At 24.8% G+C, this 14,755-nt stretch overlaps 1 protein-coding gene across 1 annotated transcript in view; it reads left to right on the forward strand.

Annotated features, from left to right (window-relative positions):
- The first annotated feature begins 14,533 nt into the window (after positions 1-14,533).
- Positions 14,534-14,755, forward strand: part of LOC112791798 (polygalacturonase-1 non-catalytic subunit beta) — a 4,089-nt gene continuing 3,867 nt past the window's right edge. The window contains exon 1 of the mRNA XM_072213217.1: positions 14,534-14,718. Coding sequence (XP_072069318.1) covers positions 14,671-14,718 — 48 coding nt within the window. The 5' untranslated portion in view covers positions 14,534-14,670. The remainder of the gene's footprint in view (positions 14,719-14,755) is intronic.

Below are 14,755 nucleotides of genomic sequence, written 5' to 3' on the forward strand. Positions count from 1 at the left end.
TCCGAGTTGCTCTACAGTAAAACTCAGAAAAAGTTGTCCCACACTTTTATCTTGTACACCATAGTTCCATATCTGGGAAGAACACAACCTACCGTTCCATATCCATAAAATTGAGCCATTAAAGTATGGTTGCGAGCCAAAAAGAAAAAACCTATTAATGAATCTATTATTAGCAAGGTTCTGAAAACCGAATCGATCGTTGAACCGTTCTAACTATTAATTTATTGGTTTATAAATTTTACTGGTTCGACCGTGATTGAACCGAAAAAACTATTTTATAATAAAATAATAAATAAAATATAAATAAACACATTAAAACATAATTATAGTCTAATATTAATCTTAAAATATCATCCAAATTAAAAGTACTACATAAACTAGAATATTATGATCTCATTCAAATACAAATTCAAAAGTCAAATAACAAAACAACTAATCAAACATAAACATGCCAACATCCAACTGATTCAAGTTTGATAAAAAATTTCACTTACAACAGAAAGCATCAAAGCTGTTGCTGGTAATACAGCAGTTCCTCCTGAAACATAAAGACCCAGAAAATTAATACTTCTTGCAACTTGCTTGCATTGAACAACCTGGTATTTTCAGAAGACTAAAAACAAAAATATTGGTGTAACACCCTAAGAATGAACAAACACATAAGCATAATTATGAAATCAAAGGACTTGGCAGAAACATAATGGTGAAAATTCACAAATAAGGGACAGTAATGCACATCTGACTAGAACCAAAATAAATCTTCTACGTATTTTATATTTTGTATTTAATCTTTTTAGGAATATCTAGCCTTTTTCTAAATAAAATTGCAAGCAACAATTGTCACAAAAGGACACCACGTAACATATCTTTAAATAATTTATTTTCAACTGTTTAAAAAAAATTGACTTAATAAAACATGAATGATCCAAAGTAAGAATAAGAATTGGAATGGCATACATATTTTCATGTTCTCAACAATTCTCTCAGGTGTCTTCTAAGCAGCATGGAATGCATATATATTATTGTAGGCCACATCAATAGCTTCCTTAACAGCTCCATCAAGCTGTACTCCCATCAAACAATATGAAGTTAAACAGCAGAAAAAGCTGACTCTTACTCAAATTAAAAAATTAGTTGCAAAATTTTAATTTCAATTCAAGAGAAATAAACAAGCAAAACCTACTTATCAATTAGTTGCAGAATTTCAATTTCAATTTCAATTATTCAGTTGAAGCATCAGTTGAAACAGGCAAACAATTATTCAATCAATTATTCAATCACTATATCAGTTCACACTTCACAGTTCACAGAAAAATAATTATTCAATCACTATATCACCATATCAGTTCACAGTTGAATGACTTGAATCAGAGTTCACAAAACTTCACTATATCAATAAACCACATATCAGATATCATTATATCAGAGTTCACAAAACTTCACAGAATCAAGCAATTATTCAATCATAAATTCATAGTTAATAAAAAAATTACCTAGAGAACACGCAAGAGACAGTGGTTGCAGAAGGGGACAGAGACACCAAGAGACAGAGACAGAGACACCGAGCGACTAAGGGAGACAAAGACACCGAAAGAGACAGAGCATGCAAGAGTGGTATAGAGCACACGGTGGCTTCGAAGGTCGCGATGGCTGCTGCGCAATCGAGGCTTCGAAGGTTGCGCGACGGAGCTTCGAAGGTTGCGCTGGCTGCTGCCCGATGGAGGGGAAGTGAGCGAGCACGAGGCGGTGGCTGTTGAAGGAACGAAGATGGCGGCGGCACAAGACGGTGGCTGGACGGAGGTGAGCTCGATGAGATTGAGGTGTCGTCCCCCTGACTGAGTGTGTGTGCAAGACTGAGAGGAGCTCGATTAGGGCTTGGCTGCATGATGGAATAAGAGCTAGGGATTGCTGGTGATTGAAACGGCAACATTTAGTTGCCTTCCCTAAAAATCGATCGGATCACGGTTCGGTTCGACCAATCGATTCACCGATTCGATGGCAGTTTTTAAAATTTGCGATTTTGCCTATTGTCTGAACTGTTTTTCTCAACGGTTCACGATTCGACTGGTCCGATCGACCGATTCGAACCGATTTTCAGAACTTTGATTATTAGCAAAAACTAAGGTTTTTTTATAGTTAAAGATATAATATTTAAATTTTTTAAAGAAATAATTTTATGAATAATAATATTAGAATACGTTTTTATAATTAAAAATTTTAAAATTTGATTTTTATTATTTTTAAATAAAAAATTAGTATAAGACAAATAAAAAAATAACATAAGATAAATAAAAAAATTATACAAAAATCACAAAATCTAAAAAAAAAGTACTCACATAAAAGAGTATATCATTAAAAATATAATTATTCATAAATTTTGTTTATTAATTTAAATTTAAAAAAATGATGACAGTACCCTCACATGTATTTTATATATATTTATACATGCTTAGATTTATCCATTTAGCTACTATTTTTATAAAAAAAGATAAAGAGTTCCTGTAAGAGCAATTAAATGTTTATTTTTATTTGTTCCAATAAAACCACAAAAAGTTCGTACCTTATGTTTTTACATAAACTTTTTTTCCAACCACTATGAGCGTTTCAGCAGCCACATGTATTCGATACTCCAAGGATTATTTTAAGGATTACTTTAAAAAGTTTATATTGAAAGATTAATAAAAATTTTGAATATTTTAAAAAGTCTATTGTATTAAAACTTTCAGCATAGATAACCTTGTTAACTCATTAGCAATACTTTTACCTTAATTGTATCTATTTAAAAAATATTATATGAGTATTAGAATTTATTATTTTATTATTAGTTAGTTATTAATATTTAAAAATATAAATTAAAAATATATTATTAATTTGTTAAACTAATAGAATTGAATTTATGACAAAAATAATAATAAAAAATAATAAATATTAGTAAATCTTGAATATTTCTTAATCTATTTATCAACTAGATATAAATTTGTGCGTAGGTAATTTTTCTTACATTTGCATGATTTACCAAATAATTATTATTCTTGTTCGAAAAATAAATAATAAGATAAAATATTAAATTAGTCTCTTATATTTGATCTAATTCTATCTTAATTCTTAAAATTTAAAGTATTATATTTAAATGTAAAAAAAATTATTTAATTTTAATAATATAATTTTACTGTGAATTTAAGATTAAATAATTAACACAATGTCATATATGACAATAGTACAAGAACAAAGTTGATAATTTAAAAAATGTACAAATTTGAGAGGTACAGAATTAACAGCAGATGTATCTTCACAAACCACCAACTTTAGTTTAACTACATAAAAAAAGTCAAAAACTCATTTTTTGCAGAAAAATTCGTCAGTAACAATAAAAAAAGTTATCGTCATCTTTATCGTAGAAATTTTTCTTGACAATTGAAAAAGTTTGTTATGAATTTATGAGATTTGAAAATTGAATTTCGTTTATTATTACAGGACTATATTAAATAATTAAATAAAAGTTTTTAAATTTAAATAAAATATTTTAAATTTTAAAAACTAAAATAAAATAAAATCTAAATAAAACAGATTAATTTAATATTTTACTCTAAGTAATAAATGACAATACATACACTGATATAATTAATTACATGAAGAATGGTAAGGTCAACTAGTTCCAAACATGAATGGGTCATATTTTGCCCTAAAATAGAAAATTCCTTCCCTCATCAAGATCATTTCCTCTTTTACAATCATGTGGATTCTGAATACAATAATGCCCATACCAATTCTTGATACCAGAGGCACGTGGAAGAATAATAACTTAATAAGTGCTTTCTTTTTTGCATAAAGTATACTAACTAATAGGAATTTTTTCATTTAAATTAATAAAAAATATTTTTACTGAATTTGTCAAATATTTATTTATATACATATGTGACACACCCTTACTATCGTACCCCATAATACGGAAAAGAACGTATTGAGATGTGTAATAAATATTTAAAAATGTAATTTATTTACACATTACGTATTTAAGTAAATATTATATTTTATTAATTAAAAAAATTCTAACTAAAAAATTTCATCCAACAAAAGAATAACTATCTCAATTTTTGTTTTCAATTAAATTAAAGATGTGAAATATAATTTTTAATTTTTAAATATTTTTTATTTTTTTATTCTACTTATAAAATATATTAAAAAATTACACTTTATCCATTCAACTAAATTTTTTTTGAAGATTCAATCCCATTCAATAACAATACACCCACCACTACATTAAAAATATATTATTATTATTATTATTATTATTATTATTATTATTATTATTATTATTATTATTATTATTATTATTATTATTATTATTTGGTGACATTTAATTACGTGCTATCCTTTTTTACAATATTTTAAAATCGAAAAGATATGTATGAGATTGCATAAATAATAATAATAATAATAATAATAATAATAATAATAATAATAATAATAATAATAATAATAATAATAATAATAATAAATAGTAATGATAACAACTATAAGCCGAGTTAATTAATAAATTTTTGCAGGATCCTTTAATTAATATATAGTGCTAGAAAAAAAACTTGCACATTGTTAATTAAAGCATTAGAACATTTGTTAGATATATAATAATTCATATATGAATTAAAATTTTGAAGATAAATGATTTGTCGACAATATCTATCGAAATTTCCCTTGCAAGTATCAAATATACATTATGCTAAAGCAATTGGAGAGACATATATTGATATAATGTATGTGGTCCATTGGTCATTGGCAAGGCAAGAATGGACACAGCTTAACAAATAAAGTCATATTATTATACATTGTGGTTATCTGAACAGAATAATGTAAAATTAAATTGAGAAAGAATTCAATTTCTCTTTCGAAGTGGGGGATCCTTATTTTCTAAAATGGAACACTAAGAGAAAGAGAAGGGACCAAGTTGCATTGTGAAGGGTAGGTAATATATTCAATATATATAATTTAATTTTATTAGAGATACGACGACTGTAATTTTTTTATTAACTTAACTTTTTAAATTTTTAAAAAAAATAATTTTATGACAAGTTTTATTATCGAATGAAATGTTAAGAACGAAACGAAAAAAATAGACAATATTTTCTGTATATGTATTATGATATTATTTTTTAAAAAATTTAAGTCGATAAGAAATGACAATATAAATAGTTATATCTCTAATTTTTTTTAAATAAAAATTTATTTTGAATTTGTGTTATTTTTTTATATAGATATTTTTTATTTATTTTATATTTTTTTCTTTTAAAATTCATTAAGAATCGAATTTTAAGTTTTATAAATATTAATATTAATTTTTTAAAAATTTAAATTATAAAAAATAATATAAATAATTATATATCTGTCAAAAAAATATGAGAATATAACAGTGACTGATGCTAATATGATAATTGATATATAGCCAAAGAGTGAGTTATCGTATAATCAGGTCCACACTTCTTAGTCGACAAACCTGATTTTTAAGTTGAGCCACTCTTGAGAATAATCCTTTTATTTCTCTATTTTATTTAATTTGGTGGAGCGTACAAATAAATCTCTGTCAGTGGCGTGTACTATTATATTATATATAGACAATGCATTGCAAATAATTTCATAATGAAAGCAAAGTTTTTTTTTTATTTCTTTCCTTTTTAATTATTTTTTACTTTTTAAATTCTTGGTAATTTAATTGAATAATTTTTCACATACAAGCGTTTTTTTCACTGCACCTTTTTCTTTCTCTTCTTCTTCTTCTTTTTCCTCTTCTTCTTCTTATTTTCTTTCTTTTCTTGCCTTCTTTTTCTCCTTCTTCATTTACGTGCTTTTCTCTTTATTTTCTTTCTTCGTTATTCTCGATTTCCATTGTTTTTTTTACTGCACCTTCTTCTTCTTCTTGCTGCACGTTCTTCTTCCTCTTCCTCTTCTTCTTTTCTTTTGTTTCTTGCATTCTCTTTCTCCTTCTTCATTTACGTGCTTTTCTCTCTGTTTTCTTTTTTCGTTATTCTCGATTTCCATTGTTTTTTGACATCAAGCTCTAAAATCGTTTTTGAAGAAGAAGAAGTAGCAGAAGATGAGGAGGAGAAAGAGAAAGAGTTCCGAATTATGCATAAGGTGTACTTCAACGAATTTTTGGTGTATTTCTTAAATTCTTTGGATGTAATTTTGTAATCCTTTGAGTGTATTTCTGTAATTCTTTGAGTGTATTTCTATAATCGTTTGGGTGAATTCCTGTAACCGTTTGGTGTATTTTTGTAATCATTTGGGTGTATTTCTGAAGTTCAATTATCTTCAAATTTGGCAAAAAATTCGTTTTCATAGATGAAGAAGAAGAAAAGTCGTTCATAATACATGGTGAGTAGTGCATTTTAGAAATAGAAAGTAGTTGAATAACGTGCGTTTATTTATTCTTAAATATAGAAGTGTAATGCGTGTATTTTATTAAATTTGTACTAACTTATAAAACTTATAAATCAAAAAGATTTATATGTGTAACGGCTCTCGATTTAATATGATGAGCAAAGATGGATAATAAAGAAGGCCCAAAAGCGCCGCACTTGCTCCGTTCATCTTTGTTTATGATGAAGGGCCTTAGTTCAATCCAATGATTTTGGTTATTTTGGTTATAGACAATGAGATAAATTATATGAATAAATAGATTAAGAATTAATATTATATAAATATTTTAAATTAAATTATGTTACATATTTATTTTATTTGTAGTTTTATATAAATCAAATTAATTAAATTTAATTTACATTAAATATATGTAAATTAAATCAATTTAATTTGATTTAATATTAGTACACTAAAAATATATAAATCAACTTTAGTTGATTCGATTTATTATTTATCTAGTATATAGATATAAATTAAATTTAATTGATTTATTATTTATGTTGCATATAGATGTAAATCGAATTTAGTTAATTTATTTTTATTTAAGCTGTACAAGTAGTAAATCAAATTAATTAGATTCGATTTACATCTATAAATAAGTAAATTGAATCAATTAGATTCGATTTATATATTTTTAGTATATTAGCTAATAGTAAATCGAATTTAATTGATTTAATTTATACATAGAATTGCAAACCAGACAGATATATTATACAATTTAATTTAGGACATCTATATAATATTAATTTCTAATTTATTTATCTATGTAATTTACTCTAGATATTGATATAATAATTATAAAAATTAAGTAGTATATATGATAGTATGATACTATGAAAGTGAGCAGCCAGCAAGATAATGATTTATCAAGACCTACCTTATGAATTACATGCATGAGGGAAATTATTTGTAAGATTCAACTCCCATCAGAACTTCTTTAAGATTTAGGGTTTAGTTTGGGTAGATTTTCTGAAAAACAAAATTAAACTACTTACTTTTTCTTTTTCTTTGGAAACGATTTTGTTGTTAGAAATTCAAATTTTTTAATTTATAAAAAGTAAAATATGGTTGGCTTTAAAAACAAAACAAAGATTATAGGCGTCACCGTGTCAGTTATTTTTGCCAATGCTGTATTTTGATACAATTGCATTTACGTTTAACACACATTATGAACTATTAAATTGTATACGCATAAACCAAGAAGAAAAGTCTAGGTAACTAATATTTTTGTAGCTAACCAATTTATTTTAGTTAATTACATGTAATTTACTGTTTTTTTTTTCTCGATCATCCTTTTTTAGCAAACATATAAATATTAGTTATATACTGACGAAAACAACGATCACTTAAGAAGACTAAATAAAGAAATTTTTTTACTAAAAGTATTTTTAAAAATTATATAAAAAAAGAGTTAAGAATTTAATAAAAAAAAATTTTAAAATAAAAAGTTCAACACAACAAGGCGGAGCATCAACTTCTCGACAGAAAAATACTAAACACATAAAATAAACTAATTCCTAATCATTTTCGATAAAAGCTATTAACAACCCAAAAGATCAAATATCACTCCACTCTTTATAACTCTTAATCGACCTATTAAATACTCCTGCAGCACCTGATTCTCGATTCCTGAAAATTCTGTCATTCATTTTCAATCAAGTGCTCCAAATGATAACAATGAAAGCAAACTCATCAATATTCTATTAATTTAACTGCACAATTGACTTCCTGAACCACGTAAACTTACGGTCATTCAACTCTATATCCACCATTTCGATAATATTGTTAACACATTAGCGCCTTTTTTTTCTTCCAACTGCACAATCTTATTGAAGACACCCATGTAATAAAGAGGAACCTGACATATTTCCGATAAAAAACTCAACTCTTTCCACACAGCAAGCTTCTCTTCTCTTATATGTGCACCATACACCAAGCAAAAAATTATTGTTTGTCAATTCTCCTTCTATATACAACCATCTCTCCCCTTTGTAACAATTACTCAACCTAAACATCATAACATTCCACCTTATTAATAAACCTCCAAAATACCTTTCGATCCCACAAATTCCAAACTCATCACATCATTACCCCAAAATTGTACTACATTAAACTTAGAAATCACCTCCTTCTTTATCTCTATCAATTCTAACATATTAACATTATTTTTACGCTTAAATTTTTTACCATTTTTCACTCTCCAACACTCCCTAAATCCTTCATATTCTACAAACTAAAATCATTTAAAATTTTATTACACATCTTATTTCGATTTTTGGGACATCACTTTCTTTTTTTTTTTTACCTTTCTGTTTTATGGAATAAAAATATCTTTAAATAAAACTTTTTTTTATGAAAAAAGACAATTCAAACAAACCCATAGAAATGAATAAAATAGGTCAAAAGTGAAAGTTACATATTTATTTAAAGTGAGGATGGACCAGTCCATAATAAGAATAATAAACATGCATTATTATTACATCAATTTTAGTGGAGTTTAACTCCTCACCTATATAGTCTTTTAGTTTTCAATCTAGCATAGTGTACTAGGTTACCTGGCTTAACTGACAACATTATCTAGTTCATTCAATTTATACTTAGTAGTCGTTGGTTGGAGGATGATAAAGATAATCATTTGATACATACATACATTTATATAGTCACCATCTCCTTCGAATCCCATGTGAAGACCCTTCTTTTTTGTTGCATTTATATATTTATACTCATCATGATTAAGAACTTTAGTTGGCCAAAGACTGAAGAATTAAAGTTTAACTGACAAAGTTCTTATAATACTATTGAAAAAAGACAATATATAAAAGAAAAAAAAGAAAGCTAAAGCGAATTTTCCATGAAAAGAAGAGATTATTTTTATACATGCTCATTGTTTCATTTTCTTTTTAAATAATTAAAGAAATACTTATAGAAAAAATATTAGCAGGTTAACATTTTTTTATCGTTATTAGTTAATATTTAAAATTTAGTATTTGTTGAACTTTAATAAAAAATCATTAATAAACTTTATTACTCACGTAACATTATTATTAGTACACACAAATAATAATGTCTCTTTTATATTTAGGTAGAAACTCAGCTGCAGTTGATTTCACGTGAAGTTGGTAGTTGAGAGCCGTTAGATAATTTGATTGATTTGACTAAATTTTATCTAAATAGTTCTCAACTATCAACTTCACGTGAAACCGACTGCAACTGAATTTCTAACTTACATTTATTTTGAATCAATATCCGTTGGTATATATATATATATATATATATATATATATATATATATATATATATATATATATATATATATATATATATATATATATATATATAAAACTTTCCGGGTGGTGTGTGATTGCAGAAAAAGCATTGTACAAAAACTAAAGCATGAATTATTTGTGTTGTGGTACTAATGCTAATAAAGCATGCATTGTGCATGATGAAAAGAGTAACAAGAGAAAGAAAAAGAAAGCACAGAGATTTTATAGGCGAACCTTTGCTTTATTTTTCTTGCCTCCTCATAGATGAGCATATAGATTTTATATGCTTTGGCCCGATTTGATTTTCTTGTCACAAAGTGCTTGTTTTAATTTAATTATTGGCATCCATTCTCCGGGTTTAACCCACCACGATCTATGGTGTTTGTAATAATTCGTGTGACGATCTCTTATATTAAACTCGAATTTAAAAAACTTATAAGAAAATAAATTTGTATCACTTACTAATGTTTATAATTCTGAAGATTGATATTGTCACTTCTATTTTAATAATGAAGATATCCATTTTTTTCTATAAATTTATATATATATATGTGCAATTGTAAAAAAAAAATCTAAAAATCCAATATAGTTTTTGCCACGGAAAATGAGTTCGTAGCGAATTTTTATTCAATATAGTTTTGGCTAAATCACTTTTTTTCTTTTAATAGTAGAGATTGATGAGTACTCGTTAGATATATAATTGTATATGTTTTTCTATCAAACAATTTAATTATTAGTTTTTAGAACAAGTTATTATATATATATATATATATATATATATATATATATATATATATATATATATATATATATATATAGATAGATAATATTAGACTTTATATGATTAAAGTTTAAACTTGAATCCTTTAATTATTATTTCTGTAAATAGCATAGGATGGAGTACATATATAATGCTCCTTAAACTTGAAAATATGTCTGTAATTTGATTATTTTACCCAAAAACATTGTGGTGGCCACCGGTTGAATAAATTAAATGATGAAGTGTATTGAAAGTTTGAAACCCAACCAACCACTTTAAAAGCTGTCGTTCTCTAATTTGTGTAAATGTGTGTTGACGTTAGCGTCATCGTCATTATCTTATCAACTAACATCATAATAATTGTAGCCTTTCATTCTCATTATACATAAACTAATTGCAATCTTATCTGTGATTGTGGATTGAAGTTGAACTATATGGAAGATAGTGATGATTGACTGATGATGGATGATGTGCCATAAAAGGAAGAGTGATCGATGAATAATGCATGGTGACTTTTTTAAGGTACGTATAGTATTGTTGATTATGTTATAAATTATTTTTAAAAAAAATTTAAACTAATAAATAACAATATATCTATAATATATACAATACGATTTCACTATATGATGAGTTAATTAACTAGACAAATAATTAAATGTCATATAGGAATGTTCCCTTATAGTCTTAGATATATATGGAGAGACATACTATTGATATGAGTAGTTTTATAATTTTTCAACATGAAAAATGATTTACTATAGTCATAAGTACGTACGCTGTCATTTCAGTTTTATCATGAGAACCGAATCAAATAATTTGTTCATTTCAATTGGATTAATAAGTTATTTGGTAGCTCCAATACAAACTAAAAAGTTCAATTGCCAAAATTAGTAAGCTGAGTGACAAAAATATCAGTGAATTATTGAATTGATTTATTTTTTTATTGAAAAGCCCATTAAAATTTATAAAATTTTTTAATATATATTACATATATCTAGTTAATTCTGATTGAATTTATTTTAGTTAAACTTTTAAATTTTAAAATTATTATTATTGTGCCAGCTATCTATCCATGTATTTTTAGTTTTTTACCCATATAATGCAAGGCATAATGTTCCATTGTTATGTATAACAGTAGATGTCAATCAACTATAAATGTTTAACAGTAATAATAATTAATATATCATTTTAATTTTCCTTCATATATACGTTCCTTGCTTTATCGTCCAACATGTGTGCTTTCATCCGGCTTTCGGCTAATAAATATCAGACATATATTATATATTATTTTTTATTATAATTAAAATTATTTTCTCTTTTCTTCTTTTATCTTTTTTATTTTTTTTGTTCATTCTATCTCTGTTGTATATTATTATTAATAATTAACTACAAATTTATCAATTAAAATATATAATATCATATTCTATAATTACATTAAAATTAAAATAAAATTAAAATATTAATATAGTTATATTATATATTTATTTATTATTAACTAAATTTAATAACCAAAATGTGTCATATAACACTTTCTTATTATAATTAAGAGAAAATATTTTTTTCAAAATTAATACTTTTTCTTCTTATATTCTCTCACATCTACCTCTCTTCATTTTTATATTTCTCTCTATCTTTTTCATTCTATATATAATTTATATTTTATATTTTATATTAATAATTTGACAAATCAAAATATATCACTAAATATTTTTCATTATAATTAAAATTAACAAATTCTCTCTCTCATCCTTCTATTTTATTTTTCTCTTTCTTTTTTTTATTTTCTATTTTTCTTTATCTTTTTGTCATTAAAAAAATAAAATTAACAAAATAATATAATTAAAATAAAAAATATTATTATATGTATTTTTTATTTTTTATTTAATTTTAAATATTCACTGTTTATCTTTTTAATCTATATTTTATTTTTAGTTTTTAAATATTTATTACATATAATTTAAAAATATTAATATTATAATTAAAAATTAGAATCAAGATTTAGTTATTTAAAAAATATATTTTGAATTAATTTTATAATTATCAATATAAATTTTTTTACATTAATATCTAGTTATATTTTTATATACTTAGAGAAAAAAATATAATCTTTAAATAATAAATATAAAAATTAATTATTTCTATTTGTATAACAGATTTAATATCTAATCTAATATAAAAGTGTATATAATAAATTATTTGAAATTTTAAATAACAAATATTAAAATTAAGTATTAATAAAAAATTAAACTTTTTTACATGAAAATAATAACTAATATTTAATTTTTTATCTAAAGAAACGCGGGTCATTTCAATCGATAGAAACTTTTATTCCTTATAACTTTTTTATAAAAATAAATTGATTTCATAAATTTTTTGTGTCATAATCTACAATATAAGAACAAAGTTAATATAATTTTAAAAAATTTATATTTTTATAATATTATTACAGATAAAAATATTAATTCAAATTAAATACATTATTTAAAATATATGTCGTTGTTTAAGACAATAAATAAAATAAAAGTCATTGGCTATTAGCGACTAATTGCGTGTTGTCAACGCTGTTTTATTATTGAGTGAATGTAATTATTAAGGTTGGTCACAACTTTGATATTCTATCCTTAAAATTTGAGCACACAGGTTTCACAATTGAGTTTTATTACTTAAAACTTTCTTCTTATAATCAGGATTGTTGTACACATAATATATTGAGATCTCGTTCAGTATTTAATAATGTCGGCCACCTTTTGGTTTAATTTCGTGTGCCATAATTTTTTTGGTTTTCGCAGCCAATCTTAGGATATCATAGTTTAAGAGGTTAGTAACGGCGAAAAACAGTCATATATATATATGAGGCACGTGCAGCAATTACTCGATCGAATTCTTATAGATCTGAAAATTTTAAGAAAAGTAAAAGTTACTATTTTTATATATATTAATACATTATGTTTTGTATTCATATGTGTTAGTTTATTTATAAATATATACTATATACTAGTCAAACTGTATATTACTATATATTATATTAATAAAATATTTCTTTTCAGTTCACAATATTTTTATTTATTGTTCTCCTATTTTGATAAAATAAAGTATTCTTCAATTACCTTATCTTTTACACAATTCTAAATACAAATAAATAATAAGATAACAATACAAACAAAAATAGTTAATTGTTATTAGTGTATTAAATTACCAAAGTTATGGATACTATAAAGAATAGCATAGTATTAATAACAAAAGATCCAATGGGTAATCTAACTAGATTATTATTACTCTCTTTAGTGATAATCATTCTGGCATTCTACTATAAGAAATTATAGGTAACTAATATTTTTCATTGATTTTATTTTAGAGCAATGCTAGGGGGCCAGCATTTTTTGTGTTTTTTAACCATCAAGTAGCCATCAAGAATGTTTTTAATGGTGTGAGATTAAATCCAATGGTGTGGGATCATTCAATTTTCTCTTGATGGTTAAATGCTGGCCAAATTTTCAAAAAACTGCTGCCCCCAAGACTTTTCCTTTATTTTATTTTTTATACTAAAAATGTGCACCTTCTAGTATTATCTTTTTATACTTACTATCTCTATGATAGAATATATTTAAGAAGCTTTTTTTATTAATGTGCCATTTTTTAAGATGGCAGATGATTTATTATATTATAATTAATTATAATAACATAAAATGGGTGATAACTAGATAACTAATTTTAAAAGAGAATTATTTTAAGGAAAAGTCTAAGGGCCAGCAGTTTTATTGAATTTTGGCCAGCATGTAACTAGCAGAGGAAGGTGAGCCATTGGATGAAATCTCATACCAATCTCACACCATCAAATCATCATTGATGGCTAGTTGATGGCTAACAATCACAAAAATTGCTGGCCCCCTAGCATTGCTCTTATTTTAATATTAAGTTTAAAAAAATAACACGTTAATTAAAAAATTTTATTTAAGATATTATACATTAATATAGTATCTAATTATATTTACTATTAGTTATTTTATATTTAATAAAGAGATATTAAAATATATTTAAAATATTATATTAATATAATATCCACATATATTTCTTACTAATTTGATATAAACACTTCTTATTATTATTATATAGATTATAAGCTTATTATAACACTCCACAGTCCACACTCCCTCCTATAAATTCCTTGATACAACAACCAAACCAAACCACCAATTTGAAAACACTCTCTTCTGCCCCAATCTGGGCAACATGATGAGCCCCCTTTTTCTCCTCATCCTCCTCTTCTCATCCCTCACTGTAAGCTTCTCTACGTCATAATTTTACATAATTTAGG

The sequence above is a fragment of the Arachis hypogaea genome, chromosome 13 (assembly GCF_003086295.3).
Source record: "Arachis hypogaea cultivar Tifrunner chromosome 13, arahy.Tifrunner.gnm2.J5K5, whole genome shotgun sequence".
Taxonomy (NCBI): Eukaryota; Viridiplantae; Streptophyta; class Magnoliopsida; order Fabales; family Fabaceae; genus Arachis; species Arachis hypogaea.